Source organism: Kogia breviceps, chromosome 10 (assembly GCF_026419965.1).
Source record: "Kogia breviceps isolate mKogBre1 chromosome 10, mKogBre1 haplotype 1, whole genome shotgun sequence".
In the NCBI taxonomy this organism is placed as follows: domain Eukaryota; kingdom Metazoa; phylum Chordata; class Mammalia; order Artiodactyla; family Physeteridae; genus Kogia; species Kogia breviceps.
Genome location: NC_081319.1, coordinates 2,893,214 through 2,919,059, shown reverse-complemented (window position 1 = coordinate 2,919,059; position 25,846 = coordinate 2,893,214). Strand labels below are relative to the sequence as shown.

Sequence of the window (25,846 nt, the reverse complement as noted above, 5' to 3'; positions counted from 1 at the left end):
TAAAATTAACCACCGCACTCCCCCAGCACACGTCTATATTTTAATAACAGTCTCTGGGTGCCTCTGCGTTTGCCAGACAGGACCCGCTGCTGCCTGTCCTCCCCTCTTACGTCCGGCGCTCTCTGCCCGGCTCGGGGCGCAGGTTGATTAACCATCGCTTCTGTGAAGAAGGACCCATCCTCCCTCCGTGGCGAAGGTGATCCTTCTCTAGCCAGATCCTGGAGGCAGAACATTCCAGAATTGCACATGTGGCAGCTCTTCCCTTCCCAGCCCAGGAGAGAGACAGCGCCCGCCTCTGGGGCTGCTCAGGTGTTTTGAGAGCTCTGAGATGCAGAGACAGGTACTTCTGAGGGGCCAAGAGGTGATTGGAATGGAAGAAAACTTTCCCAAATCCAACTTTTCTAAATTCCCAAATTTCCAAATAGCAGAAAACTTTCCAAATTCCAGATGTGGAGTTGGAACACCCGTGTCCTGACCCTGACCCTCGGCGTGGCCCTAAACCAGTCCCCTCGTCCTTTTCGGTCTCAGTTTACTCACCTGTAAAATGAGGGCAGAGCAATCTTTCTCTCAGTTACATCCAATGTTAGAGAGGAAATACTTCTATTTAGAAGTTAGAATAATACAGAAAAGAACAGAGAACAATGGATACCCATATTTCTACCGTCAGAATTAGCTGTTGTTAGTAATTGGCGTAGTTGCCTCCAGTCTGGATTTTTTTGGTAAGAAATGCAACGTTACAGGTAAAGCTGCCGCCCCCTGTGCTGCCCGCCCCCCGTTTTCACCCCCCTCCCGGCCCCCCCACAGTCCCCGTCCTGAGTTTGAGTACCATGTGTCCCTTTCCCTGTAGAATCCCTAGCAAGCGCTTTCGAGTGCTTTTTCACCCCATGTGCCGCTGACACCCGATACCAGGCCCAGGGGCAGGTCACTGCTGGTCTCTGTCTTGTGTCTCTTAAAGGCACAGCCACAGCACACGGGCCTCCGAATGCTCCAGAAGGAGTCAGATAACTGAAAATAACCCTCTGCTGGGCACGGAAACACCACCCAGGACTGTCTTAAACCGTTTGTAAGCCGTCGGGATGGACCCTGCAGCTTCAGATGCGGGGTCCTGGAGCCGGGCGAGGGGCGGGCTGGGCCGTGCTTTGCAGCCTCCCAGCTACCCCGTGAGGACGGACGCCGGCTCCCTTGCCCTGAGCTTAGCCGAGGTGGGTGGGCGTGGGCCTGCAGGCCGGCGCCACAGCAGAGCTGCACCCCCTGCGTGGCAGCCCCCCGTCTGCTGGCTGGACCTTGTTGCAGCTCTGAGGGTGGGCGGGCAGCTGCTTTGGCTGCTCTGTCTCATCTCCAGGCTGCAGTACCTGCCCTAAGTGAGAAGAGGAGGGACTTTTCTTAAGAGCTCTTGGGAGCACTCAGTCCACGGCGAGGATTAGACGTCATCCCTGGGGCCGCCTGACCGCCTGGCTCTCCACTGGAAGGCCCGACCCGGGGCCACTCCGCGCACCTGACTCTGAGCACCCGAAGGGCAGCCAGGGCCACACGTCGGAAAGATGATGTTGGGTTAGATGATACGTGTCATTAAAATTAACTTCGACTAGGGAGCGAACCTGTGCCCCCCGCAGTGGAGGCGTGGAGTCCTCACCGCCGGGCCGCCAGGGAAGTCCCTCATGTGGCTTTTTAACATGGACTTTAAAAAAAGGATGACTCAGCCGAGCGCAGGGCAGGGAAACGACTCTGATGATACTGTCATGGTGATCGCACGTCCTTATACATTTGTCCCAGCCCGTGGAACGTGCAACCCCAAGAGGGAGCCCGCGTGTGAACCGCGGACTCTGGGTGAGAATGATTATTCAGTGTGGGTTCATCAGCTGTGCCAGAAGCGCCGTTCGGGGGGGATGTGGACCGCGGGACAGCTGCGTGTGTGGAGGTAGAGGATGTGTGGGAACGCTCCACGCTTTCCACCGAATTTTGCCGTGAACCTGAAACTGATTTAAAAAATAAAGCCTGTGAAATTGATTTCACCTCTTCCGGCTCACGGGCCCAGGCGCTCCGCGGCACGTGGGATCCTCCCGGACCGGGGCACGAACCCGCGTCCCCTGCGTCGGCAGGCTTCCCGGCCATGAGGAAATTTTAAATGTAATTTGCTGTGTTTCTATTGGATGGGGCGGCTTATCAGAGCCCTGCAGTCCTGGAGGCATCACACGAGGGATGGGGTGCTCTCGGCCTGTGGGCATTTGGGGGCAGCCCGTGGAGGGCCTGGGCACGGGAGCAGGACTTCAGGCCTCTCCAGCTTGAAGCAGGGCAGTCTGCTCTTCTCTGCATTGATTTCTTTAGTGGGACTGTGTCTGAGGTTAATCCACTGCCCTGAGGGAGGGAGAAAAGAGCTTGTCATCCCTGTCCCGTTCTTGAGGAGCCTGGGGTTCCATGGGGGGCGGATTTACAACCCAGACGGGAGCCCAGATCCCCAGGGAACCCAGGGGCCACTGAATAAGACACGTCACACTGTTTCTCAAAGGTAGAAGCAGGAACAAACGATCAATGGTCTTATTTTAAAAAAAGACTTTACTTTTTAGAGCAGTTTTAGCTTTGTTAAAAAACTGAACTGAGGGCTTCCCTGGTGGCGCAGTGGTTGAGAGCCCGCCTGCCGGTGCGGGGGACGTGGGTTCGCGCCCCGGTCCGGGAGGATCCCACGTGCCGCGGAGCGGCTGGGCCCGTGAGCCGTGGCCGCTGGGCCTGTGCGTCCGGAGCCTGTGCTCCGCGGCGGGAGAGGACACAGCGGTGAGAGGCCCGCGTACCGCAAAAATACAAAAACAAAAAAACTGAACCGAAATGACAGCAATTTGCTGTATAGCACACCCTCAGCGTCCCCCACCATCAACATCCCCTACCAGATGGTGCATTAGTTACAGTTGATGAACCTACGTGGACGCATTATTATCACCCAAGTCCATATTTCATGTTATGGTTCATGGCTGGCATTGATTCTCCAAGTGTAGACAAATGTGTCATGACTTGTATCATCGTTGGAGTATCACACAGAATGGCTTCACTGCCTTAAAAATCCTCTGTGCTGGGACTATTCATCCTTCACATACCCTGTCCTTTAAAAAAATTTTTTTTAAAATTTGGAATAATTTTAGATTTATAGGAAAGTTGCAAAGATAATACAGAGAGTTCCTGTGTACCCTTCACCCAGCTTCCCCTAAAGTTAGCATCCTTCAAAACCATGAATATTGAGAAAAGGAAAACATTAACCCTGGTACATGAGTGAACTAAGCTCAAGACTACTTGGATTTCATCAGTTTATCCTCTGAGGTTCCCTTTCTGTTCCTGGGTCCGAGCCAGGATCCTCCGTCATGGTTGTCTCCTCAGTCTGCTCTGATCTGTGTGCATTTTCTGTTTTGTTCTTGTTTCCATGTCCGGTTTGTTTGTCTGTGTGCACGCGTGTGCATGAGTGGGGAGGTCTGATGCCCTTCAGAATCTTCTTGGAGCAACAAAGCTGCTACCGTTGAGTGGCGTGGTGCCAGGGTGTGCCCGGGGACCTGTTCGCACCTCCTGGCCTAGGCGTGCCTTTCTGTCCCCTTTGTGGTCTCCCTTGGTCTCTGAAACGCTCTTTTCTCAGAGAAAGTCTCTCAGTGCGGGGACCACAGGTGCATTTCCCTGGAGGCTTAGATTTCTTTCCTCTACTGTGGGTGAGTTTATTCTCAGAGTAGAGGTGTTGATGCATCTCAGCATATGTGCCCGCGGTGTCTGTGCCATCCAAGCGTCCTTCGTGAGTTTGGAGAGGCTGCTGTGCCTGCCTGGCCCCGGGGATACTTGCGTCGACTTGGAGATGTCTGTCTGGGTGCGTTTCACACCATTGCTTTTCAACGCCAGGCTGTCTTCACAAGTTTCCTCCTGAATAACCGAGAACACTGACGCTCCAGGGAGTTAAAGCAAAGGGAGGGGATGGCAGCCGTGACTCCGGAGTGCCCGCTCTGCGCTGGGCACCGCGCTGAATGCAGCCCTGGGAACCTCGGATGCCCTTCCCTGGGGCCTCCCCGCCCAGAGCTCACTGAAGACAGCCCTGACTCTCTGCTCTGAAAAGTGGGAATCGCCCTCAGAATAAATCTAAGCTCCTTACTGCGGCCTCCAATGTCTCCTTGACCTCAGCACCCCGTCTCTTTGACCTCAGCACCCCCATATCCCAGGGCCCAGATGGCACCGGCCTCTGTTCTTGGAGCTGGCCAGCTGCTCCCACCCCGGGGCCCTCCCTGAAGCTCCAGACCTCTGCGTGGTGTTGAGTAGGGGCCACCCTCAGAGACCCTCCCCAGCGCCGTCTACAGTGACGCTCGTGGTCCGTGCTCACGCAACAACGCAGTGTCTGCTCTGCTCCTCCCGACTTGTCCCATTTCCCTCCCCCGGGAACTGCTGTTATCCCCGGTCTCAGATGAGAAGGCGTGCCCTGACCCTGGGTGCCTCTCTGTCATGCTTTCCCTGCAGCTGTTTATTCCAAGGCCCGAGTGTCCGTGGGAAGTCATCTCACGGATCTTACAGCTCCATCTGTGTGTGTGTTTACCTGCCCTTCCGCGCACCTCGCCTGTAACCTCGGCCCCGTGCGCTGGGCCTTGTGCCCGTTGCCAAGGTTCCCGTCGGTGAGCTCTGGGTTTGTAGGGCCTGTTGGGGACGGAGGTGACCGTCTGGGAGGCTGCCGTGTGCCAGGTCAGGCCTGGAGGTCGGCAGGTGCCTGGCCTCTCCTCCTCAGGGACCGTAGGCGCTTTTCCCACCAATAGTTATTTCCAGTTCCGTGGAATAGTCCTGTCAGGTGACTGTTGAACGTGGAGGTGTTTTCCAGTGTCCCGAGCAGTGACTCTCTGCCTGTGTGTTGTGTTCAGGGCTGGGGTGGCGGTGAGGTGGGAGGGGAGGTCCACGCCCTCAGGATGTCCTGCTCCTACCAGGGGGGCCTCGGCTGCCTGTCTCCTCTGGGTTTGAAGCTGGTGGAGCCTGGCCCCTCTCTCCTGCGAGTCTGGGACAGATGGGGGCTGCGGCTCTGGCTTCTGGCCCCAGCCCTGTCTCTCCGGTGGCTCCAGAGGGTGAACCCTCTTCTTCTCGCCGCAGGTCATCGACCCGGCCGGAGGTGGCCAGCATCGAGCCGCTGGGCCCGGACAAGCACCAGTGCTCCCGGAAGGCGGTGGTGCAGGCCCGCCTGTCCCAGCCCGCTCGCCTGACGAGTATCGTCTTCGCGGAGGACGTCAGTAAGGCCTCCCAGCGTCCCGCGTGGCCCCCGGCGGGGGTGGGGGCTGAGGGGCGGGAGACACCCCGCTGAGACCTTGGGCCGCAGGGACTGGAGAGCCCCGTGGCCACGCTTTCCCTTCTCTTGTTGGGTGTGAGGACGCCCGTGGAGCTGGGGGGGGGCGCTGAGCAAGCAACGTGAATCCTGGTCCCTCCTGCCAGCACCTTGTCCTGCTTTCCCTCCCGTGGAGGCTGCCTTTCCTTTCCAAGTTATTATTTGTTACCAAAATAACTCCTAATGGGCGTTGATTCAAAATGAAGTAAGTTGTGCAATGTTTCACTTCCCCATATTTAATTTGCCATTTTATGGTCGTAAGATGCTTACAAAACAGTGAATTTGGGCTTCCCTGGTGGCGCAGCGGTTGAGAGTCCGCCTGCCAATGCAGGGGACGCGGGTTCGTGCCCCGGTCCGGGAGGATCCCACGTGCCGCGGAGCGGCTGGGCCTGTGAGCCGTGGCCGCTGAGCCTGTGCTCCGCAACGGGAGAGGCCACGGCAGTGAGAGGCCCACGTACCGCAAAAAAAAAAAAAAAAAAAAAAAAAAAAAAAACAGTGAATTTTCTGTCATGCTTTCCCCCCACCTAACATGGTGTGAAAAGTTTCCCATTTTATTATAGATGTATTTTTAATGGCCGAATAATACTCTTTACCAGAGGTTGTGCCGTAAGCATTCCCTTATATGAGGCATTCAGATTGTTTGCAGATGTTTGTTTCAGTGTTATATAGGAAAATGAATAGTTTTATGCAGGGAACAATTTGGGGTTCTTTCAGGTTATTTCCTGCCAAGGATAGATGCCCAGCTTTACTGGGTCACAGCCTGTGAATATTTTTAAGGTTTTTGATAAATGGGGCTGAATGGCTTTCTTACAAAGTTAAGGTCGTACAAGTAGTTATATGGTGCCTGGAGAATGGTCAGAATGGTTTTGTGTCACAAGCTTTTTTTTTTTTTTTTTTTTTTTGCGGTACGCGGGCCTCTCCCTGCTGTGGCCTCTCCCGTTGCGGAGCACAGGCTCCGGACGCCCAGGCTCAGCGGCCATGGCTCACGGGCCCAGCCGCTCCGCGGCACGTGGGATCCTCCCGGACTGGGGCACGAACCCGCGTCCCCTGCATCGGCAGGCGGACTCTCAACCGCTGCGCCGCCAGGGAAGCCCCCACAAGCTGTTATTTTTTACATTGGAGGATTCTCCAGGTAATGCCATTTATGTGTCTTATTGATGGAGCAAGTAAAAAGTCCGCGTAGACGTGCACACTTCTTATACTATAGTGTAGTTGATAGTCTTACGCAAAAACTGCAGCGTAAACACAGACACACACACACGCACCAATTCCGGGTGTAATTGCTAATCTCAGGCTAGAGACAGGCGTTCAGAACAGCATCGTCCTTTCGGATGCTAAGTTATACCAGAACCCTTGTCGTTTAGCTCAGTGGTTACACTCTGAACAAAACTAGGAATTCTAGGAAGAGTGTTTTGCACACGGCGTTAAACGCTGGCGCTCGCGGTGGAAAAGTACAAGATGGGCAATGAAAGTGTCTGGAAGGCCCTTACTTCCTGGACGTCTGTGCTGACTCTCGGGCCTCGTGGAGCTCCTGAGGGTCGACTCGGTTCTTCCAGCCCCGTTTTTTGGGGGGGGATTGTTGGTTTCCCTTGTCTTTGCCAAAGAATAAGACCACCCAACCTATGAGGCGCTGGAGGCGGGGTGGCCGCCCTCCGGCTGACCCTGTGTTCCCGCCCCTGCAGCCACCGGCCAGGTCCTGCGCTGCGACGCCATCGTGGACCTCATCCACGGCATTCAGATCGTCTCCACCACCCGCGAGCTCTACCTGGAGGACTCCCCGCTGGAGCTTAAGATCCAGGCCCTGGACTCGGAAGGTGAGGCCACTGGCCTGGCGGGCTCTCTTTTCTTCCTCTCCTTGTGTGCGGCCCACTCTCCCCCAGGGCGGGCTGCTCCGGCCAGGGGGGGCAACGTGGAAGAGGTCAGGACCACCTCTAAGTGGACGCCACGCTCACGGTGGCAGCGAGGCCACGGCCACTTCTCCACAGGGCCTGAGGCCAGCTCCGTGCCTGTGCACAGCTGGGAGGGGCTCACGGGGTCACTGCTGTGAACAACAGAGGCTCTGGGGTCTGGGGCTGGCTGCCTGATCCAGACTGCAGCCTACGCGTGCGCGCGCGCGTGTGTGGGTGTGCAAGAGAGCACGTCTGTGCTGCCTGCCCCACGTACCATCCTTCACTTCGTAGCAGAACGTTGGCTTGTTCTGGGCTGGGATTCTTTGTAGAAGGTCTGTTCTGCTGGTTGGCAGACTGTCTTGGCTGTAGCCTGACCTCTTGGTCAAGGAGCAAAGGGAAAATTTGTAGGTTAAGGTTCTTGTTGAAGAAAGTAGGTCAGGCAAAAGGCATCTTCCAGACGAAGGATCTTCTAAAACTTCAAGTCCAAGCCAGGACTCACCTTGTCTGGAGGTGGAGTATATTTGATTAACAGTGTTGTGTTAGTTTCAGGAGTACGTAATAGCTGCCTTTCAAACAGACAAGGCAAATCTCTAGGCAGAAGCTTCTTGAACCGCCCCTACCCCCAAGCCTGCAGATTCCTGCTGAATGTGTGGGTCTTGGAGCCTGTTTTCCTGGAAGGTGCCCTTGCTCTGTGTCCACTCTGGGGAGTTGTAGCCAGGTCACATGCTATCTCCTGTGGTTTTATTTTGTCACCCAGACGTCAGGGCCAGCTTCACACAGGGCCTCGTGCTCCACAGGTCCCCGGGCTTGGTTTAACGCTCCACTGTTGCCGTCTTGAAATTTTAATAAATTTATTTTTGTACTCGTGGTTTTTTTTTTTTTTGAAGATGTTGGGGTAGGAGTTTATTAATTAATTTATTTATTTTGGCTGTGTTGAGTCTTCGTTTCTGCGCGAGGGCTTTCTCTAGTTGCGGCGAGCGGGGGCCACTCTTCGTCGCGGTGCGCGGGCCTCTCACTGTCGCGGCCTCTCTTGTTGCGGAGCACAGGCTCCGGACGCGCAGGCTCAGTAGTTGTGGCTCATGGACCCAGTTGCTCCGCGGCACGTGGGATCTTCCCAGACTAGGGCTCGAACCCGTGTCCCCTGCATTAGCAGGCAGATTCTCACCCACTGCGCCACCAGGGAAGCCCTGTACTCGTGTTTTGTGAGTGGGGTCTGATGGGACTTGGAGCCTCAGTGATTTGAGATCCTGCTTCCCTGCCACCTCCCTGTCTCCTGGGCTGGGTTCTTGGCCACCTGTGCCCTGTCTCCTGGTGTCCTGGGTCCTGCCTGTCCTCTCCCTCCCCATCCTTGTCCTGTGACGACGGCCACCTTCCATCCCCAGCGGGGGCCTGGGATAGGCGCATGTCCCCAGGGTAAGTCGGGGTGGAGCGTGGCAGAGGCCATCCCTGTCCCAGGGTACGTCCGTCCTGGAGGCTGCATTTTGGCCGGAGTGAGCCTCTCACCCACGCTCTTCTGGTTTCCTAGCATATCCGCGCACAGGCTGCAGAGGCTTAGCGTTGGGGTCAGCAGGGTGGGAAGGAGAGATGCCTGACTCAGTGTGTTAGGTCCAGCGGCTGGCATGAGGGGACCCCTGTAACCGGCACATCCGTGTGTACTCCAAATTGCAGGCCATGGCCTCTGGGTACCTCTGAGGGCCTGCACTCACCCTAGAGTATCCCTACCCGCCCAAGGGAGCACCCCCTCAGCCAGACCCTTGCCTGGGGCTTTCTCTGTCCCTTTCTGACTCTCCGAAGTCTGACTTGCCTCCTCCTGGTGCCCCCCCCTGCCTTTGGGACGAGGAGCCACAGGTTCTCCTTTGCATAGAGCCCCGCAAATTAGGCAGCTGGTCCTGCACACGCACCTGCCCATGTGGGTGAAACTTCTGGAAGCCCAAGGATGCTTTCTGCTCCCGGGATGATCCCACATTCATTCCTCACATCACATCCTAACATGACAGAGATGCAGGGATTCTGACTCTGAAAAACAGAGCTCCAAGCGTAACCACTGAAATGGATGAACACAGGGTTTCCTGTCTCCATTTTCCAGGTTAACAGACCCAAGGAGGCCTCCCCCAGCCTCGGTCTCCTCGTCCTCAGAAGGCCGTGGTGAACCGTACTGGCCCCTGAGCTGGCTGGCACCCCCCCCGCCCCCCCAGGCACCTTGCTGGGGACACTTTCTTTCGATCTTCTTAACGGCCCTGAGACCTCAGAGGTGGGGGTGGGGCCTGACTCTAATTGCTCTGCCCTTTGCGCCGAAGAAAGAGCTTTCCTAGGCCCCAGATGCTCTGTTTTGGGGGCTGGCCAGGCAGGCAGGTAGATGATGGAGGTGGAGGTGGAGTGGGTGTGGGCGACAGGGTGTGGTGGGTGTGGTGGGGAGTGGGACAAACCAGCTGGAGAGGCTGAGGCAGCCTCTGGTCACCAGAGGGAGCAGGGCCCAGGCAGCTGGGTCTTCAGACTTCTGAACTTGGAAGGTGGATATAGTATACTGCATTTCTTAACTTGAGATGATGGGAGCCAATTAAAAAACGTAAAATCAACATCACCTGGGGAAAGAGCAAACCACAGTTCCCAGCAGATCAGGCCTTTGATGAGCCCCCAGTTTTCATCTCCCGCCCTGTTCCCGGGTGTCTGCGTAGAACCAGGTGTGGCACTTACGCTGAGAAGGTGTTTACGGAGTGTTTCAGACCCACCCTGAGCCCAGCTCCTCCAGGAATGGTCGCCCAGTCACGTGCCAGGCTCCACGTGTTCTGGCGTCTGGTCCGAGGCACGCGGGCGGCAGCCAGGGCTTCAGAGCCGAGGCCAGCTGTGCGAGCACCCAGCTCCTCCGCCCGGGACTCGGGGTCTCAGCGTCTCGGCCAAGGGACAAGGACTGGCACATGAAAGCAGATGGCCTGGCTTCCCTTCCCAGCACAGGGGGGTGGTGAGGGCGGAGTGAGTGACAGCCCCAGGAACCACCGTCTAAACTATCAGGCACTTACCGACGGGAGGGGTGCTGGGTGCGCGTGGGCAGGAGGTACAGCGGGAAGGACACGGTTCCCCCCAGAGGCCAGGGCTCGCTCACGCGGCTTAGCCCTCACAGTCACGTGACCCTGATCCTTTTAGCCTCGTTGCCCCTCCCTCCCTCCCTGCCGATTGGAGGCCCGAGGCTGCAGGCAGTGCCACCTGCTCTGCAGGGGCTGGTGCGTCTCCCCTCCCCCTGGCCCCGGGGTTAACTCGGGTGCGCCTCTCTCCTCCTGTTCCTACAGGAAACACGTTCAGCACCCTGGCCGGGCTGGTCTTTGACTGGATGATCGTAAAGGACACAGAGGCCGACGGGTACTCAGACACCCACAACGCGCTCCGGTAAGAGGCGCCTGCCTTGGAAGGGAGGCGGAAAGGGGGTTGTCGCTTGGCTCCGTGTGGGCTGGGGGCTTCCATCATCATCATCATCCCCGTCCATCCCCCTCGGCTCTCACGGTTGTGCGGGAATCTTGCTGCTTGTGCAGCCCATGGGCGTGTGTTCTGTGGGACATTGTCGAGGAGGCTGGGCTGCCCAGCTGCACAAGAGAAAGCTTGTCCCAGACAGTGGGGGCTGTCCCGGGGCGCAGGCGAGGGGTGGGGTGCGGCCCCACTGGGGGTGAGCTAACGGGGAGACAGTTCCGCCTGGGGTGACCTTCCTGCAGTGACCTCTCCCAGGCGCAGGAGGCTACCTTCCCCAGCACGGGGGGTGGAGGTGGGCCTGCAGGCAGACTCCTTGTGAGACGGACTCGTTACCCATCTTGACTCAGCCAGTCCCCCCAACAGCCGTGTGGCTTCCGTACCACTGTCCACGTGCCTTGGGGTGGTAAGGGGCGGAGCTAGAACTTGAACCCAGATGTCCGTAGATTCTCACAGTGCAGCGTGGTAGCCATGAACCCTATCCTGGCTGTTTAAATTTAAACTAGGTGCAGTGGAAAATTCAGGTCCTTGATGCACTGGCCGCATGTCAAGGGCTCGTTAGCTGTGTGGCTGGTGTTACCACACAGTAGACAGGGCAGACGTGGAGCATTTCCATCACAGAAGGTTCTGCTGGCCAGTGCTCCCCTGCTATGCTGCATTGCCTCATGCTGTATTATAAAACTGTTAGAGCATAGTCCCTTTTTGGGGGAGGAAGACTTATTTTTTTAAAAACTCTGCAGCAATTTTTAGCCTACAGAAAAGTTGCAAGTGTGGTACAGAAAGTGGATTCCCCGAACCATCTGAGGACAAGCTGCCACCCTGGTGCCCGTAACCCCCAATTATTTTAATGTGCATATTTACTACCTCTGAGGACGTCTTCCTGCACATCGAGGAGACAGACATCACAACTAGGGAATTAACCCTGACGTCTGCAGTCACCAGACCTTGTTCCAGTTTTGCCAGTTTATCCCGGTTGTATCCTTTGTAGCAGAACATGCCCCTCAGGGTCGCCTGCCGCGTGTTGCCCTGTCTCTCCTAGTCCCCGTCGGCATGGAAGTGTTTCTCGGTCCTTCTTCAGCTTCTGGGACGTTGCACTCTTGAAGACTGTAGTCCGGTTATTTTACAGACCCTCCCCCGTTTCGGGTTTATCTGACGTTCCTCCTGATTAGACCCAGAGTTCTGCATGTTTGCAGGACCATCACAGAGGCGAGATTCCGTATTCTCGTGTCGTATTGTGATTTTGTTGGCTGTCATCACTTGGATAGGGTGGGGTCTGCCAGGTGCCCTGCTCTGAAGTCACTTTCTTACTCCCTTGCAGTTGAGAAGTATTTTGTGGGGAGTTACAAGTCTGGCCTTTGGTTTGCACCTTCAGCAGTCCAGCTCAGGGTTCCAGGCCACACCCAGGCCCAGCTCACGGCCATTTCCACGGCGGCACCCGCATGCCCTGAGGCTGTGCAAGCCGGCTTGCCCTCTTGGGTCAGAGCTCTTTGGGGGCCGGGCTGTCGGTCTCTGTCTCTGGTTGAGCTCTGGAATTTCTGGGGTCTCAGTAAGCCAGGAACGTGGGCTTTAGGTCCAAGAGACCTGCCTTCTGGTCCTGGCCTTGTGATGTCCTGCCTGTGGCCGTCATCAAGGACTGTGACCACCTGAGCACCAGCTTCCCCCTGCAGCAGATGGAGGTGTCACCGTGCCCACCTCTGAGGGTGGCAGGGTGGGCGAGCACGTTGACGGCGGTGAGAGCCCCTCTCCGGGCCCGGCACATACTAGATGTTCAGGGGGTGCCGGTTGCCTGTCCCGCTTCGCGCCACCGGGCTTGTTTCCTGCCCTGATGGCCCCCGGAGCTTCCAAGCACCCGGTATGTAAGTCGAATGCTGACCGAAGTCCAAGGTGCTAAGGGGTGCCGGAACCAGAGTGTCCTGGATTTTCATTGAATTCAGTGTGTGACACCTCGTAAAACTGGACAAGGAAACAAATCGCTGAGTAGTAGTATACCGCCCGACAGATCTTGGGGAGAATGAAAGCGTGTCCCACTGACTGCTCTCATTCGGGATTCCAGGGGGGCTTATCTGTAAATCGCGGGCTGCCAGGGAGAGACTCAGGCTGGCCCCGCTCACCAGCCTGTGCTCTGGGGGTTCCCCCCATCCCGAATTCTCCCTCCCTGCTCCCCACAGCCTAACCCCGGGGAAGGTAGGATTCGGTGTATCCCCTATTCCGAGCCCTTGAGGGCGTGGTCATCGAACCACTTCCCAGATGCAGGAGCTGGCCAAGGAAGGGGCCTGGGACACGTGGGGAGCCCTGGAGAGCCCTGGCTGGGCCTGTGCTCCCGGGCCTACTCTCAGCTTCCGTGAGCCTCACCTTTCACGTCTGTGACACCAAAACATTTCGACTAAGCGGGCGGTCTTCAAATTTCAGTGCCTGCCTTTTATCATCACCACGTTGGGATTTTTATAAAATGCAGACCCCCAGGCTTCGTGCAGACCAAGGGCCGGGCCGGGGCCGAGAGCCTGCAGGTTTCACAGGGACGTTGGCCATTCCGATGCAGGACATTCCAGGGACAGGTTTCTAGGCAGCACCGACTAGGTCAGCACCACTTACACGGGGTCTGGCGCCACGCAGGGGAGCTACGGAGAGCGAGCATGTGAGGTTCCTGGGTTCCACGCATCAGGTCTGACCGCACGTTCCTTTTCCAGCATCCTGACTTTTTTGGAGTCCACGTACATCCCTCCCTCCTACATCTCAGAGATGGAGAAGGCGGCCAAGCAGGGGGACACCATCTTGGTGTCCGGGATGAAGACGGGGAGCTCCAAGCTGAAGGCACGCATCCAGGAGGCCGTGTACAAGGTGGGCGCAGGCGGGCACCTGCGCTCCGGGGCGGGGTCTGGACGACTGGTTCCCTCACGTAGGTAGTAGCACAGGGGAGATGCCCGACGGGAACGGTGTCTGGTGTGAGTCACGGCTTAGGCACAGGGGGCCGGGGCACCAGAGCTGCCACCTCTACAGTCACAAGGCACCTTCTCTCCTCGATTTCCAGGGAGGTCCAGGAGCATTGGGGCTGGCATCAACTAGCTTATCCTCAGTGAGCTCCCCTGTCCTGCTGTAGAGACACAGCCGAGCCTGTGGAACTCCCGGGGTCCGCCAGCCATTTCACCCGGTGCCGCACCTGGAGCCCTGACACTGGTTGCCTGGTCCCGCATGTGGAGGGCTCGGACCCCGGACCCCCCCCCCCCCCCCCACACCATTGTCTGGCCTCACCCGCACCTGCTTCTCCATCAAAGCCCCGTTTTGGGAGTGGAAGTGGGTCAGGGGCAGAAAGGACAGCGAGAAGTGGGTTTGGCCGAGGCCTCACGCTTCTTCTTGTGGGCTCAGGTCTGCCCTGCCTGGGCCTCCTTTTGAGCTGCAGACCTGGGGTCTTCCTCTTGTTTGCCTGGTTCCTGGAGCCCAAGCAGGAACTTTGCGGTACATCTGCTGATTAATTTCTAAAGTGACAGATGAGAATTCACTCTCTTCGGTGGTTTAACCGTAGTTTGGGAATCCTGGAGGGTTTTGGAGACACGAGGCAGCCACGTGCGGGGCAGTCCTGCAGCGTGTCTGGGATTGCAATCAGTATTTGGGGAGTTTGTCTCCTTGTGTCCTGGGCCCCATGGGGGCACAGAGCTGGACTGGGACCGGGCCCCCGCTGAGCTGCAAAGGTGGCCTTGTCCTGCCTGTGGAAAGCACCCGCCTCAGAGCCCGGCCCAAGGTGGGTGCTCTGTGTGGTGGTTTTTTCTTTTTAATGTATCGAAGATATTATTTAACTTATTGGTTTTTCCTATTGAGGTATAGCTGACATACAACATTATAGTAGTTTCAGGTGTACAGCATAACAATTCGATATTTGTATACATTGCAAAATGTTCATAACATGTCTAGTTAACATTTGTCACTCTATGTAGTTACAGAGTATATTTTTCTTGTGATGGCAACTTTTAAGGTCTATGCTGTTAGCAACTTTCAAGTATGCAATACGGTATCGTTAATTATAGTTCCCACGCTATACAGGACATCCCAGGGCTTATTTATTTTGTAGCTGGAAGTTGGTACTTTTTGACCCTCTTCACCCATTTAGCCCACCCCCTTTTTGCCATCCACTAATCTGTTCTCTGTGTCTGTGAGCTTGGGTGTTTTGTTGTGTTTTTTAGATTCCACGTGTAAGTGAGACCATATGTTATTTGTCTTTCTCTGTCCCGAAGGGGAGGATCTCAGTCAGCACCTAGATCCACATCCAGACTGGTTAGAAGCCAGACCCTCAGACAACAAACAGCTTTTTAAAATTTCTAATTAATTTTTTTTTTTTTTTTTTTGGATTTTAACTTATTATTTATTTTGGGGCCACGTCGGGTCTTAGTTGCAGCGCACAGGCTTCTCTCTCGTTGTGGCGTGCGGGTTTTCTCTTCTCTAGTTGTGGCGCGTGGATTCCAGATCACTGTACTTTGGGCACACGGGCTCTCTAGTTGAGGCGCACGGGCTTAGGTGCCCCACACGGCACGTGGGATCTTAGTTCCCCGAGCAGGGATCGAACCCGCGTCCCCTGCATTGGAAGGTGGATTCTCTACCACTGGACCACCAGGCAAGTCCCCAGACAACAGCTTTTAAAGGACACACATATGTACAGTCCTCTGGGCTTGCGAGCAGAGCCTCCGTGGCCCCGAGAGCCAGGGGATCTGGAGGTGTCTCCTGGACGGCAGTCACAGGAATCGGGGCTCCAGACGAGGGTGCAGGCTCCTTTCTGGGAGATGCCATGAGCTGTAGTGAGGCAATGGGGGGGTACCAAGATAGTGTCCCCAGCCTACGTTCCCCGAGAGCCCCTCTGTAGACCCTACAATGTGACAACCCTGAAGCCTGCCCTCCAGGCCAAAGCCTCTTTCCAGCAGGTAGGCCTCTTCACCTAATGGCTGGGAAGGGGTGTCAGTCAGCTGTGTATGCAGTGTCGGGGGTTGTAGCCCAAGCACTGTCTCTGATTGACCGTCCTGTGGGGCCCAAGGGCCCCCAGGGCCAGGGGATCCAGGGGCATCCCCTGGGCGGCAGCCGCAAAACCCAGGGCACCAGGTGTAAGAGCTGGGGTCCTAGACACATATAAGCGCCCCTCTCCTAGAGATGCCGGTGCTGTGGAGTGGGGCAAAGGGAGGGCATGAAGGTGTGTCCCCCCCAACCCCCAAGGCCCCAGGAAGGGTTTACTGTCAGCCCTTAGATGTGTGTTTAACCAGAAGCCGCCCCTCAGGTGCAGCCGCGATGATTAGCGCATGGGCCTCTTTCCAGAAAGATCGGGTTTCTCTGCTGTGCTCTGGGGCCGGTAGCTGATTAAGAACTCTTTCTCCGTTGGTTCCGGTCCTGCGGGACCCAAGAGCCCACGGCTGGGCACCAGACACGGGCATGGAGACACGTTCTCTGGCAGCAGCTGCCAGAGTCAGGGCACCAGAGTGGGGTGGTATATAGTCCTTTCTGTAAGAAACAGGCGCGCCCACGTGAGGAGAGGGGCTGTGACGGTGCCCTCCCCGCCCCCGTTCCTGAGAGCCCTCCGTGGGACCCCCTGGGCAGGCAGATAAGCCTCTTTCTCAGAAAGCCCGGCGCGTGTCGGTGTGCTGTCTGTGCAGCGCCCTAGGGGTGGGGTCCCGTCAAGAATAGGCTCTCCAATCGTCACGGTCCTGTGGGACGCAGGAGTACGGCCCCCAGCACGGGCCTTTGGGGCTTTCGTGGTGGAGCCCCTGGGCCCCTGGTGGCCTCTGTCTCCATAGCCCTCACTCCTGGCTCGGTATACTTTGGCAATGACCTCTAAATGGCTGCCTGCTGTACCACAGGGCTCCCCTGGGGTTCTGGGGTGTCCAAAGGTGCCGCCTTCTGTTCTCACCCTAACCTCCCCGTGCCCACAGGAACAGACTGAAAAGTCCTAAAGACCCTTTCTCTTGCTCACGCTGACTCCTGCTCCGGGCTCACCTCACCTTTTCTCTCTTCCTCACGCTAAGAACGTCCGCCCCGCGGAGGTCAGGCTGCTGATTTTGGAGAACATCCTCCTGAACCCAGCTTATGACGTCTACCTCATGGTGGGGACGTCCATCCGCTACAAGGTGCAGAAGATCAGGCAAGGAAAGATTACAGGTGGGTCAACAGCTCAGCCGGGTCCTCGTGGCAACGGCTCCCCTTTTTTGTCGTGGTGAAATCGGCACACCACAAAATTTGCCATTTTAACTGTTGTTAATTTTAGTGACATTGATTACATTCCCATCGTGTGCAGCCGTCAGCACCCTCCGTCGCCAGAATTTTCTCACCTTCCCAAACCGAAACCCTGTGCCCATTAAACGCTGGCTCCCCACCCGCCTTCCCCAGAGCCTGACAGCCACCCCGTCCTCGCTGTTCCCGGGAGTCGGACTGTTCTCGGGGCCTCGTGTAAGGGGAGTCACGTGGCGTTTGTCCGCCTGTGACTGGCTTACCTCACTGAGCAGAATGTCCTCGGGGCCCCTCCGCGTTGCAGCAGGTGTGTCCGAATCTCCTTCCTTCGCGTGTGGCCAGATAGCATCCCATTGTCTGCGTGGACCACGTTTTAGACACTCGGCCGTTGATGGACACTCGGTTTGCGTCCACCTCTTGTAAATAGTGCTGCTGTGAACACAGGTGTATACCTATCTCTTCGAGACCCCGCATTCCATCTTTCTGGGTTTATATCCCTTTGTTTACAGAGTGTCCGAAGCCGTGAGCTTCACGTCGGGCTGGGTTTTGCCAGCGGGTCTGCCGCTGACCGCAGGGCAGCCTTGGCGAGACCCCGCTCCCTTTTGGGCCTCAGTTTCTCCCTTGGAGCCCTCAGGGCCTTTCTGCCTGTGCTGGGGGCGGAGTGAATTAATGGACGTGGACTGTTTCTGGAGATTCTACAGTGCCGTGTACACGTGATGCGCTTTCGGCGGTGAGCGTTCTTAATGCAGCACCAAGCCTCCTAAGAATTAGCATCGTTTTCATCTTTTTGTTCAGCTTACACACATTGCTTGGTCGGAGCACCGGTCATCTAGTATCTCGGGTACGAGAGTGTCCCGTTCCAGGCCCGAGCGCTTGGACGCCTGTCTGGGCAGGTGCTTCCCCCAGGTGGCTGGCTGCTCTGTCTGTTAATACAGGGCGTCAGTTAAGATGCGTGTAGATGCCTCGGCGTCCAAGCAGCCTGGACTTGGCCCGCAGTTGGGTCTGCAAGTCTGAGGGCGGTGGGTCTGGTCAGTCATTACTGTGTGGCAGGGTGCTGCAGCCCTGGGGAGGCCTCCGAGCCGAGGACAGGCCCCTCCTGCCCCGAGGCCCGGTTCTCTCCCACGCGGGGTGCCCTGCTGAAGGGCAGTAGACTGGGGACCCCAGGCGTCTCCGCGTGCTGGGCGTGCGGCGTCCGGCTCCCTTGCCCCTGTCAACATGCAGGCGGGCTGTGTACGAAGCTGGGCTGGGGGTCCTGGCCAGAGCCCGGCGTTCGCCGCAGACTTTAGGGAAGCAGAGTCTGAAAGCAAAGGGACGGACCTGGCTGTGGCTTTCTGAGACTCTTAAAGGGGAGATGGCTCAGCGGTGGAGTTCTCAGGACCCCGCCCCTGCGTCCTCGGGAGACGCAGCGCAGACAAAGTTGAAAGGCCGGAGGGCACCCACAGGGGCTTCTCAGAAATATCGTCTCCACCGGAGCACTGTCTCGGACACCCTGTGGCCCGATGGAGACAGTCTGCAACATCTGACCGTCATGAGAGTTTCCTAGGCGTTGTGCTTTTCACATTATGACCCAGCAACTCTGCGAGGCGGGTTTCGTTAATACCCTGTTTTACGGACGAAGAAACCGAGGCACAGAGCGCCTGATAGTCACAAAGCTGTCGGGTCCTTGGCCTGAATCACTGCTGCAGGGTCGGGTGGTCCTGGGCCCCAGAGGAGCGCGAGCAGGGCTTTCTGTCCTCCCAGGGCAGGGCGGCTGGCCCCCGTGGGAGGGCAGATGGGGGGCGGGGAGCTGTGCCCCCACCAGGGAGGTTAGAGGGGAGTTAATGAAGAGGGATTCAGAGCTTACCCTTTGGTGCATGGCCCAGATGGGCAGCACATCCCACGACACCCAGAGGACTCGGGGGTTTGCTCGCTGACCTCCGGTAGAAGTCAAAGAATATGGAGCACATGAAAGATAGCCCCGGGCAGGAAGTAGTTAAGCTGCCTCTCTTGCAGCTGTGTGGTAATGAGATGGAAAACGCTTCCAAAAATAAACATACCTCCGTGACTGATGGTATGGGTTGCCACAGGGCTGGAGTGGATTCCAGACAGATGCTCTAGGGGAACAGGTGGGGGAGGAGCCTGCAAAGGTCCACCGAGCGCAAGACATCCGGGTGGAAGCTCACTGTCCGTTTGTTTTGATGGGGTGTGTTTTTTTTTTTTTTTTTTTTTTTTAATTGAGCTACAATTCACATCACTGTCATTTTTAACTGGCTGTTAGACAGGAGAGTCAGGGGATGACATCATTACAGGGAACATGAATTTTGGCAAAGCCCCTGTCTTGCACGGCACCCCGCAGAAGGTTCAGAGAATTCCGGGTGAGAGGGCAGTTACCCCAGATTAGTTCTTCATATTTTCTTTCAGTCTTTCTTCCTTAAAAATGTAATGTTCCTTCTTGCCTTCCCTATTTTTATTTCCCGACATCTGCCTGCCTGCTGTTAAGCAGTGGCTTCCTTTCTCTCGGGCCCGTGTACGGAGCCCCTACTCTGTACTGTGGGCACTGCTGGGGGGCTGCAGCGGTCAGGGGGCGGCCCGGGTTCCTCCCGCCTGCAGCTCCAGTGATGAGCTGCAGGCACCCCCGCCAGTGGGCCAGGCGAGGGAAGAGAGGGGCCTGGAGAAGGGGTGTCTGTGAGGCCATGGGCAGCGTTCCCAGCACGGGGAGGGGGCACAGCCTTCTCTCCTTGCTGCTCGGTGCCTGGTGCTGGCGTTGCAGATGTGCCCGGCCCAGTAACCAACCTATCAGACAGAACGAGATGTGGGGAGGACGAGCTGGCTGAGGGGGTCGATGTCTGAAAAGAGCTCGGGTGGCGCGAGTGCTGGAGATTACTGGGGTAAATTGTGCTGAGGTTGGAAAAAGGACGGGTGTGGGACAGGGGTTCCTGCGTCCGAGGCTCAGCTGGTAAAGGACCCATCGCACCCTGAGCCTTGACCTCCCAGAGCGAGTGCATGCGCTGGGCTGCCTGATGGGCTGGGCTCGGAGGCAGGGCAGTGGGCTCCTTGTCATTCTGGGCTCGGACCCGCCGCCCCCGGAGCTCCACGGTCCTCCCCGGACCCTGCATGGGGTGGGAGTGGGGGGTTCTGACAATCAGAAGCACGTCTGGGGGGTCAGCCAGGGTCGGGAGGGGTCAGCCAGGGTCGGGAGGGGTCAGAGACCGGGTCTCCTAGGAGAACGTGGGCCTCCTGGCCACGGAAGGGCAGCCTACAGGATGACCTGTCACCCTCAGCGGGTGATAGCAGGGCTGGATTGGGGCCCCAGGAGCAGCCCTCCTCTGCCTGTGGACAGACGGGGACCTTTCACATCCACAAAGGCTTCCTTGTTCAGTGCCTCTGAGAAGTAGTGAGGTCCTGCAGTTCAAGAGGTGTTGAAGGGGTCCGCCAGACAACATCACCTTCAGGCTTTGTAAATAGGGTTACACCATGTGCTGCAAGATCCGTCCGGAGTCGGTCTATTTATTTCCTAAAAGGGCCTTTTTCATTGCAGAATGTTAAACAAGGGAGGACGCTACTGCTTCCTGAAGCAGGACCGAGTAATGCTGCTCTGTGAGCAGTGGCGTTACCTTATGATTTTATTATGACGTGTATTCTTGATGCACTGCTGCTGTGTTCTGATCACTGGGTACGCCGTCTACGAGAGTCTCAGCCCAGCATGGCTGGGCTTCCCCATTAGAGACCAGGAAGTGGGTTGTGTGGACTGGAAGGGCTTTTCAGTTCCAGCAAGTGTCAGAATCCCCTGCAGGGCCTGTGCAAATGCGGAGTGCTGGCTGCCCCACCTACACCCCTCCTCTCCCATCCCCCGAGTTTGGTTCAGTAGGTCTGGCATGGGGCCAGTTATTTGCAGTTTCCCGGGTGAGGCTGATGGTCCAGGGAACACATTCTGAGAACCCTCCGTTCCAGGGCAAATTCTTGGCGACTTGTTGGAACATACAGCAGATACCCTAGGACAAGAGATGGGCAAGTTGCCCCCCTTTCAGAATTCCTGGGAGTTTTGAAGGATGTTCTAGCTGAAACTCCTCCAGGATCCTTGTCCTGGGTGCCTCCCATGGCAGCCCCTGCCTGGGAGCCGGTGGTGAGCAGGGAAGCTGTCTGTGGTCCCCGTCCCTCTCTCAGGCAAGAGGGCTGGAACGGGGCCACATACGCAGGCACAGTGAGTGGGTTATTTGGAAACCCCCAAAGGACCCCGAGGTCCAGTGAGCCGCACCCTGGGCCCCTGGATGCAGAAGCAGAGTTCACGTGCTTCCGTGATGAACGGAAAAGGGGCTGATGTTGGTATCCTGCCAGCAACTGGCGGTTTGAGTCACAGGCTGTGCTTAATTAAAAAAAAAAAAAAAAAGCTGCTCGTGGCGTCCACAAAAAAGTGATTGCCTCTGAAAATTCATGGAGAGTGTCAGCTGTGTCCACAGCCATGGGGAATAATATTAAAATTTAAAGCACTGGAAAAAAATTAAGCAAAAAAAAAAAAAGAAATCAAGTAGCTGTACTGACAGCAGGGTCCCCGGAGTGGGGTGGGGGAGGGAGGTGACATTGACTTTTAACATTTCCTGTCGTTGCTCTCTCTCTCCCCTCTTCGTTCTTCTTCGTTTCTGGGTGTGGCCAGAGCTCTCAATGCCCTCGGATCAGTACGAGCTACAGCTTCAGAACAACGTCTGGGGCCCCGAGGGAGACCCGGGCCGGCCCGTGGCGGTCCTGGCCCAGGACACATCGTTGGTGACCGCGGTGCAGCTGGGACAGAGCAGCCTGGTACTTGGCCACAGGAGTATCCTTTTCCCGGGCGGCGCGCACACATCGGCGTGTCTCGCACAGGAGATACGCTGCTTGGAAGCCAAGTCGCTTTTCTCCCTGAAAGCTTGGCGAGGCTAAACATAGCCCCGTTTTCCCTCAGGCTCTGAAAATCAGAAAGGACCAAAATCGCACCCCATCTGCGCGGAGTCGCTCACCTCTGGGGAGACTTGCTGGAGAAGTTTTGAGGTGAGGGGTGGTGGCCGGAGTGGAGCCCCATCCCCGCCTCCGGAACCTTCTCTGGTCTCACCTGAGGGGCCTGGCCGAGGCTGTTTCCGCACCATCGTGTGGGTTTGTCCTGTGTCCCCAACTTGTTTTGCGTGCCCCGGCTGGTCTCCAGGGTCCTTGCAGAGGGCCCCCTTTTGGAGTGGAGGAAGTGCCCTGTGGCCGCTGATTCTAGAAGAGGCCTGTGCCGTGTGTGGCCTCGGGCCGGGACCTTCCCATCCCCTCTTCTCCCCACGTGATGTTGATGATAACGAAGCCTCCGGAGCCAAGCCCAACGCCTGCCAGCTGGTTTATTTGTTCCTTCATTCAGAATGCAGGTATCCGCATGCAGGGCGCTTCCCGGTTGCCCAATAGCACCATCTACGTGGTGGAACCCGGGTACCTGGGTGAGTGTGGGCATCCCGGGTCGTTTGTGATTTTACAGGAGTTAAAAAGTCAAATTAAAGTAACAGCCCCCCGGGAAATGCTTCACTCTGGCCAGCTCTGCCAGCGGGGAGGCCCGGGACGCCAGTGCCCCGCTGCCCTTCCCCTGTCTGTGCACAGAGTAAGCAGAGGGTAGACCAAGGTCGGCTGGTGGCCAGCTCTGCAGGAGGGAAAGAGGGTAGGGTAGAGTGGGGGAGGGCTCTGTCTTCTGGTTTTATACCAGGGCTCTGCCCAGACCTCACCGTGGCTATGGACGCTCGGAAGATGCCTTGGCATCTTGAGGCCGAGAGAGGAGGGGAGGGGTCCACAGCCGTGGAGGAGCCGGACGGGCACAGCCAGGGCCCAGGAGCTGGCGTAGAGACGACCCCTGGAAAGATGTCTGGACGCACGTGTTACCTGGGCCCGAGCCGCCTCTCCTGTTGGGCGCCCTGAGGTGGTTTGGGTGAGAGAGCCGTTGGCTGATTCCCAGCAGCGCCCTGGCCCTCCTGTTGGCTGCTGAGTGCGGCTGCTGCTGGGTGAGGCCCACGCTGACATGTAGTGACCTCGGGCGGGGCGGCCCTGTGTGTCTTGGGAGCACCATCGGCTCAGCACTGGAGTCTGGAGGAGGGAAGTGGGGGCCTTGTGCTTGGTTTTGCAGAGAGAGACCACTGCAGACAGACGGTGAGTGACAGGACAGTGGTAAAGAGTGAGTAAACGTGAGTGCAGCGGAAGGGCTTCTGGGAGATGGTGCTCGAGGCAGACGTTTTCTCAGAAGCTGCTCTCGTGCGGGTTCGTGATCCTGGCAGAGGCACAGCTCAGGCGATGGTGTGGAGGTGGGAAGCACGTGGCGTTGCAGGGGGTCAGCCAGCAGCTGGCGGCATCGTGTGTGGGAACAGAGCTGGAGGCCTGGGAGGGCAGGGCCGGCTCACAGGGAGAGCGCTCAGAGTGTAGACCTGCTGTGGGTTCAGGGGGTAGACTCTGTGGATTCAGACTGTAGACTCGCTATGGATTCAGGGTGCAGACCTACTGAGTGCTCAGAGTGTAGACCTGCTGTGGGTTCAGGGGGTAGACTCTGTGGATTCAGAGTATAGATTCATGGTGTATTCAGGGTGTAGACTCTGTGGATTCAGACTGTAGACTCACTATGGATTCAGGGTGCAGACCTACTGAGCGCTCAGAGTGTAGACCTACTGTGGGTTCGGGGTAGACTCTGGATTCAGAGTATAGATTCACGGTGTATTCAGGGTGTAGACTCTATGGATTCAGACTGTAGACTCACTATGGATTCAGGGTGTAGACCTACTGAGTGCTCAGAGTGTAGACCTACTGTGGGTTCAGGGGGTAGACTCTGTGGATTCAGAGTATAGATTCACTATGGATTCAGGGTGTAGACCTACTGTGCACTCAGACCGTAGACCTACTGTGGGTTCAGAGCACAGACTCACCATGGACTCAGAGTGTAGACCTACTGTGGGTTCAGAGTGTAGACTCTGTGGATTCAGACTGTAGACTCGCTATGGATTCAGGGTGTAGACCTACTGTGCACTCAGACCGTAGACCTACTGTGGGTTCAGAGCACAGACTCACCATGGACTCAGAGCGTAGACGTCTCACTGTGGGTCAGAGCCACCGTGGATACGGTCAAGTTTGAATGGGCCCTGGAGCAGCCGGTGGGGAATGTTTGGTCCTGGTGCATCTGAAGTCAGCTCAGGTTCTGAGGGCTCAGGCCTGATATGGGCGTTAGATGTCACCGTCACGCACAGCTGGCTCCTCCCCGGAGGAGTGCAGAGGAGCGGCCTTGGGGCCTCGGTGCTGACCAGGCCTGGTGCCATCCTCTCCCTCCGCCACAGGCCCCTGTGGCCTCAGCGCTGAGGCTCTGCGCCTGCCTGTCTTGTAGGCTTCACAGTCCACCCCGGTGGCAGGTGGGTGCTCGAGACCGGCCGCCTGTATGAAATCACCGTCGAAGTGCTTGACAAGTCTGGCAACCAGGTCTACCTGTCGGATGTGAGTCCCCCTTCGGGCCTGACGGGGTTGGGGGGTGGGGTGCATCTCCTGGAGCAGCTGCCCAATGAGCAGCCCCCAAACACAGGGGGACCTGAGCAGGCAGGCTGAGTTGGGGTGCTTCCTAGCGGCGCTGCTGCGTCCTTGGAAGACACTGTCGTGGGACCCCTCGGGCGTCTCAAGAGCCTGTAAGCCTGTGAGTCTGCACCAGGGGCCCCGCTTCCTACAGGGCTGGAGCTGGGAGAGGGGGCCGCGGGCAGCAGGGTCACGAAGGCAGTGCCGCAGAGGTGGCGTCTGGCTGCTGCCCTCCTGCCCCTCCTCGTTAGCCCGGGGACCTCACAGCACTGAGAATCCATCCTTCCCTGCCCTGCAGAGCCTCAGGGCCAGGAATGCCTGCAACCTGTCCAGAAGGCCCCTTGACTGGGGCCGAGCTCAGTAGCTTCCTGGCTCTGGAAAGAGCGTCACAAATGGGCAGGTGGAAAGAAGTCTCGGCCGTGTTTGATCCTTTGTGAGAAATTCCCAGGATCATGAGAATCTCCGGACCTTCCTTGTGGGCTCTGAGGTTTCACGGACGGGGCGAGGTTCCCCTTCAGCCTCTCTGCAGAAGCCACTGCCTTCCTTGTGTTACTAGACAAAGACTCGGTCGATCACCATTTTGGGTGAAATCAGCTATAAGGGCTTTCGATGTCCTTTTTTGTGTTTGGTGGTTTCCTTGTTGGGACCACAGGGTCTGAGAGCCGACAGTAGCCTTCGGGCTTGCGAGCGCCAGGTCCTCGGGTCACGAGGGGAGGGCAGCCTGGGAGGGGTCAGAGGTCAGAGGCCAGAGCACTCAGAGCTCAGATCCAGGGCTTCGTGGAGTTCATCAGCCTGGCCTGGCTGCTGTTTTGGGGCCACACGGCTTCTTTGCTGCGTCCCAACGTCCCTGAGTTGTCCCGGAAGCTCCTCTCACCTTCCTGCCTCACCTTCCAGAACATCCACATCGAAACCATGCTCCCCGCGGAGTTCTTTGAGGTTCTGGCTTCTTCCCGGAACGGGTCGTACCATCGTGTCAGGGCAACAAAGAGGGGCCAGACGGCCATCGAGGCCGCCCTCACCTCCGTGGTGGACCAGGCAAGTTGGCGCCTCCCTCGGCTCCCCCTGACCTCCCGGGACCTTTGCAGACGGAAATGTCAAACCAGGCTGGACATGAGCCCGGGGGGAGCTGGGGCCCCAAGAGTGCGCTGCTGTCGTGGGCACCACAGGGGTCCCCCCTGCTCTGGGCTCACAGTGGTGTCTGGGGGTAGGGGGTTGGGCCTCTCCTTGTCCCCTGTCCCTGTGCTGGGCCAGAGCCCCTCCTCCTCTGCCCTTTGCTGGCCCCTGTGAAAGGGAGCCTGCACCTCTGGGACGGGGGCTAGAAACCCTTGCTGGGAGCAGCCTGGGGCCTGGGTGTCCAGCCGTGCACTGACCAGGACCCACGGGCCTCTCTTTGGCTGTTTCGGCTGCTTGGATCCTTCACAGTTTTTAGGTTTCCCCCCTGTATTTAAGAGGCCAGTCGGTTTCGGTGGGA

At 57.3% G+C, this 25,846-nt stretch overlaps 1 protein-coding gene across 3 annotated transcripts in view; it reads left to right on the top strand.

Annotated features, from left to right (window-relative positions):
* NUP210 (nucleoporin 210) overlaps positions 1-25,846 on the top strand; it is a 102,329-nt gene that overhangs the window by 12,338 nt on the left and 64,145 nt on the right. For all 3 annotated transcript variants that reach the window (XM_067043350.1, XM_067043349.1, XM_059076727.2), the window contains exons 2-10: positions 5,089-5,225; positions 7,000-7,131; positions 10,491-10,587; positions 13,350-13,500; positions 16,659-16,791; positions 21,491-21,649; positions 22,215-22,283; positions 24,197-24,303; positions 25,270-25,410. In XM_067043350.1, the coding sequence (XP_066899451.1) occupies positions 10,532-10,587; positions 13,350-13,500; positions 16,659-16,791; positions 21,491-21,649; positions 22,215-22,283; positions 24,197-24,303; positions 25,270-25,410 (816 nt within the window). In that variant the 5' untranslated portion in view covers positions 5,089-5,225; positions 7,000-7,131; positions 10,491-10,531. The remainder of the gene's footprint in view (positions 1-5,088; positions 5,226-6,999; positions 7,132-10,490; positions 10,588-13,349; positions 13,501-16,658; positions 16,792-21,490; positions 21,650-22,214; positions 22,284-24,196; positions 24,304-25,269; positions 25,411-25,846) is intronic.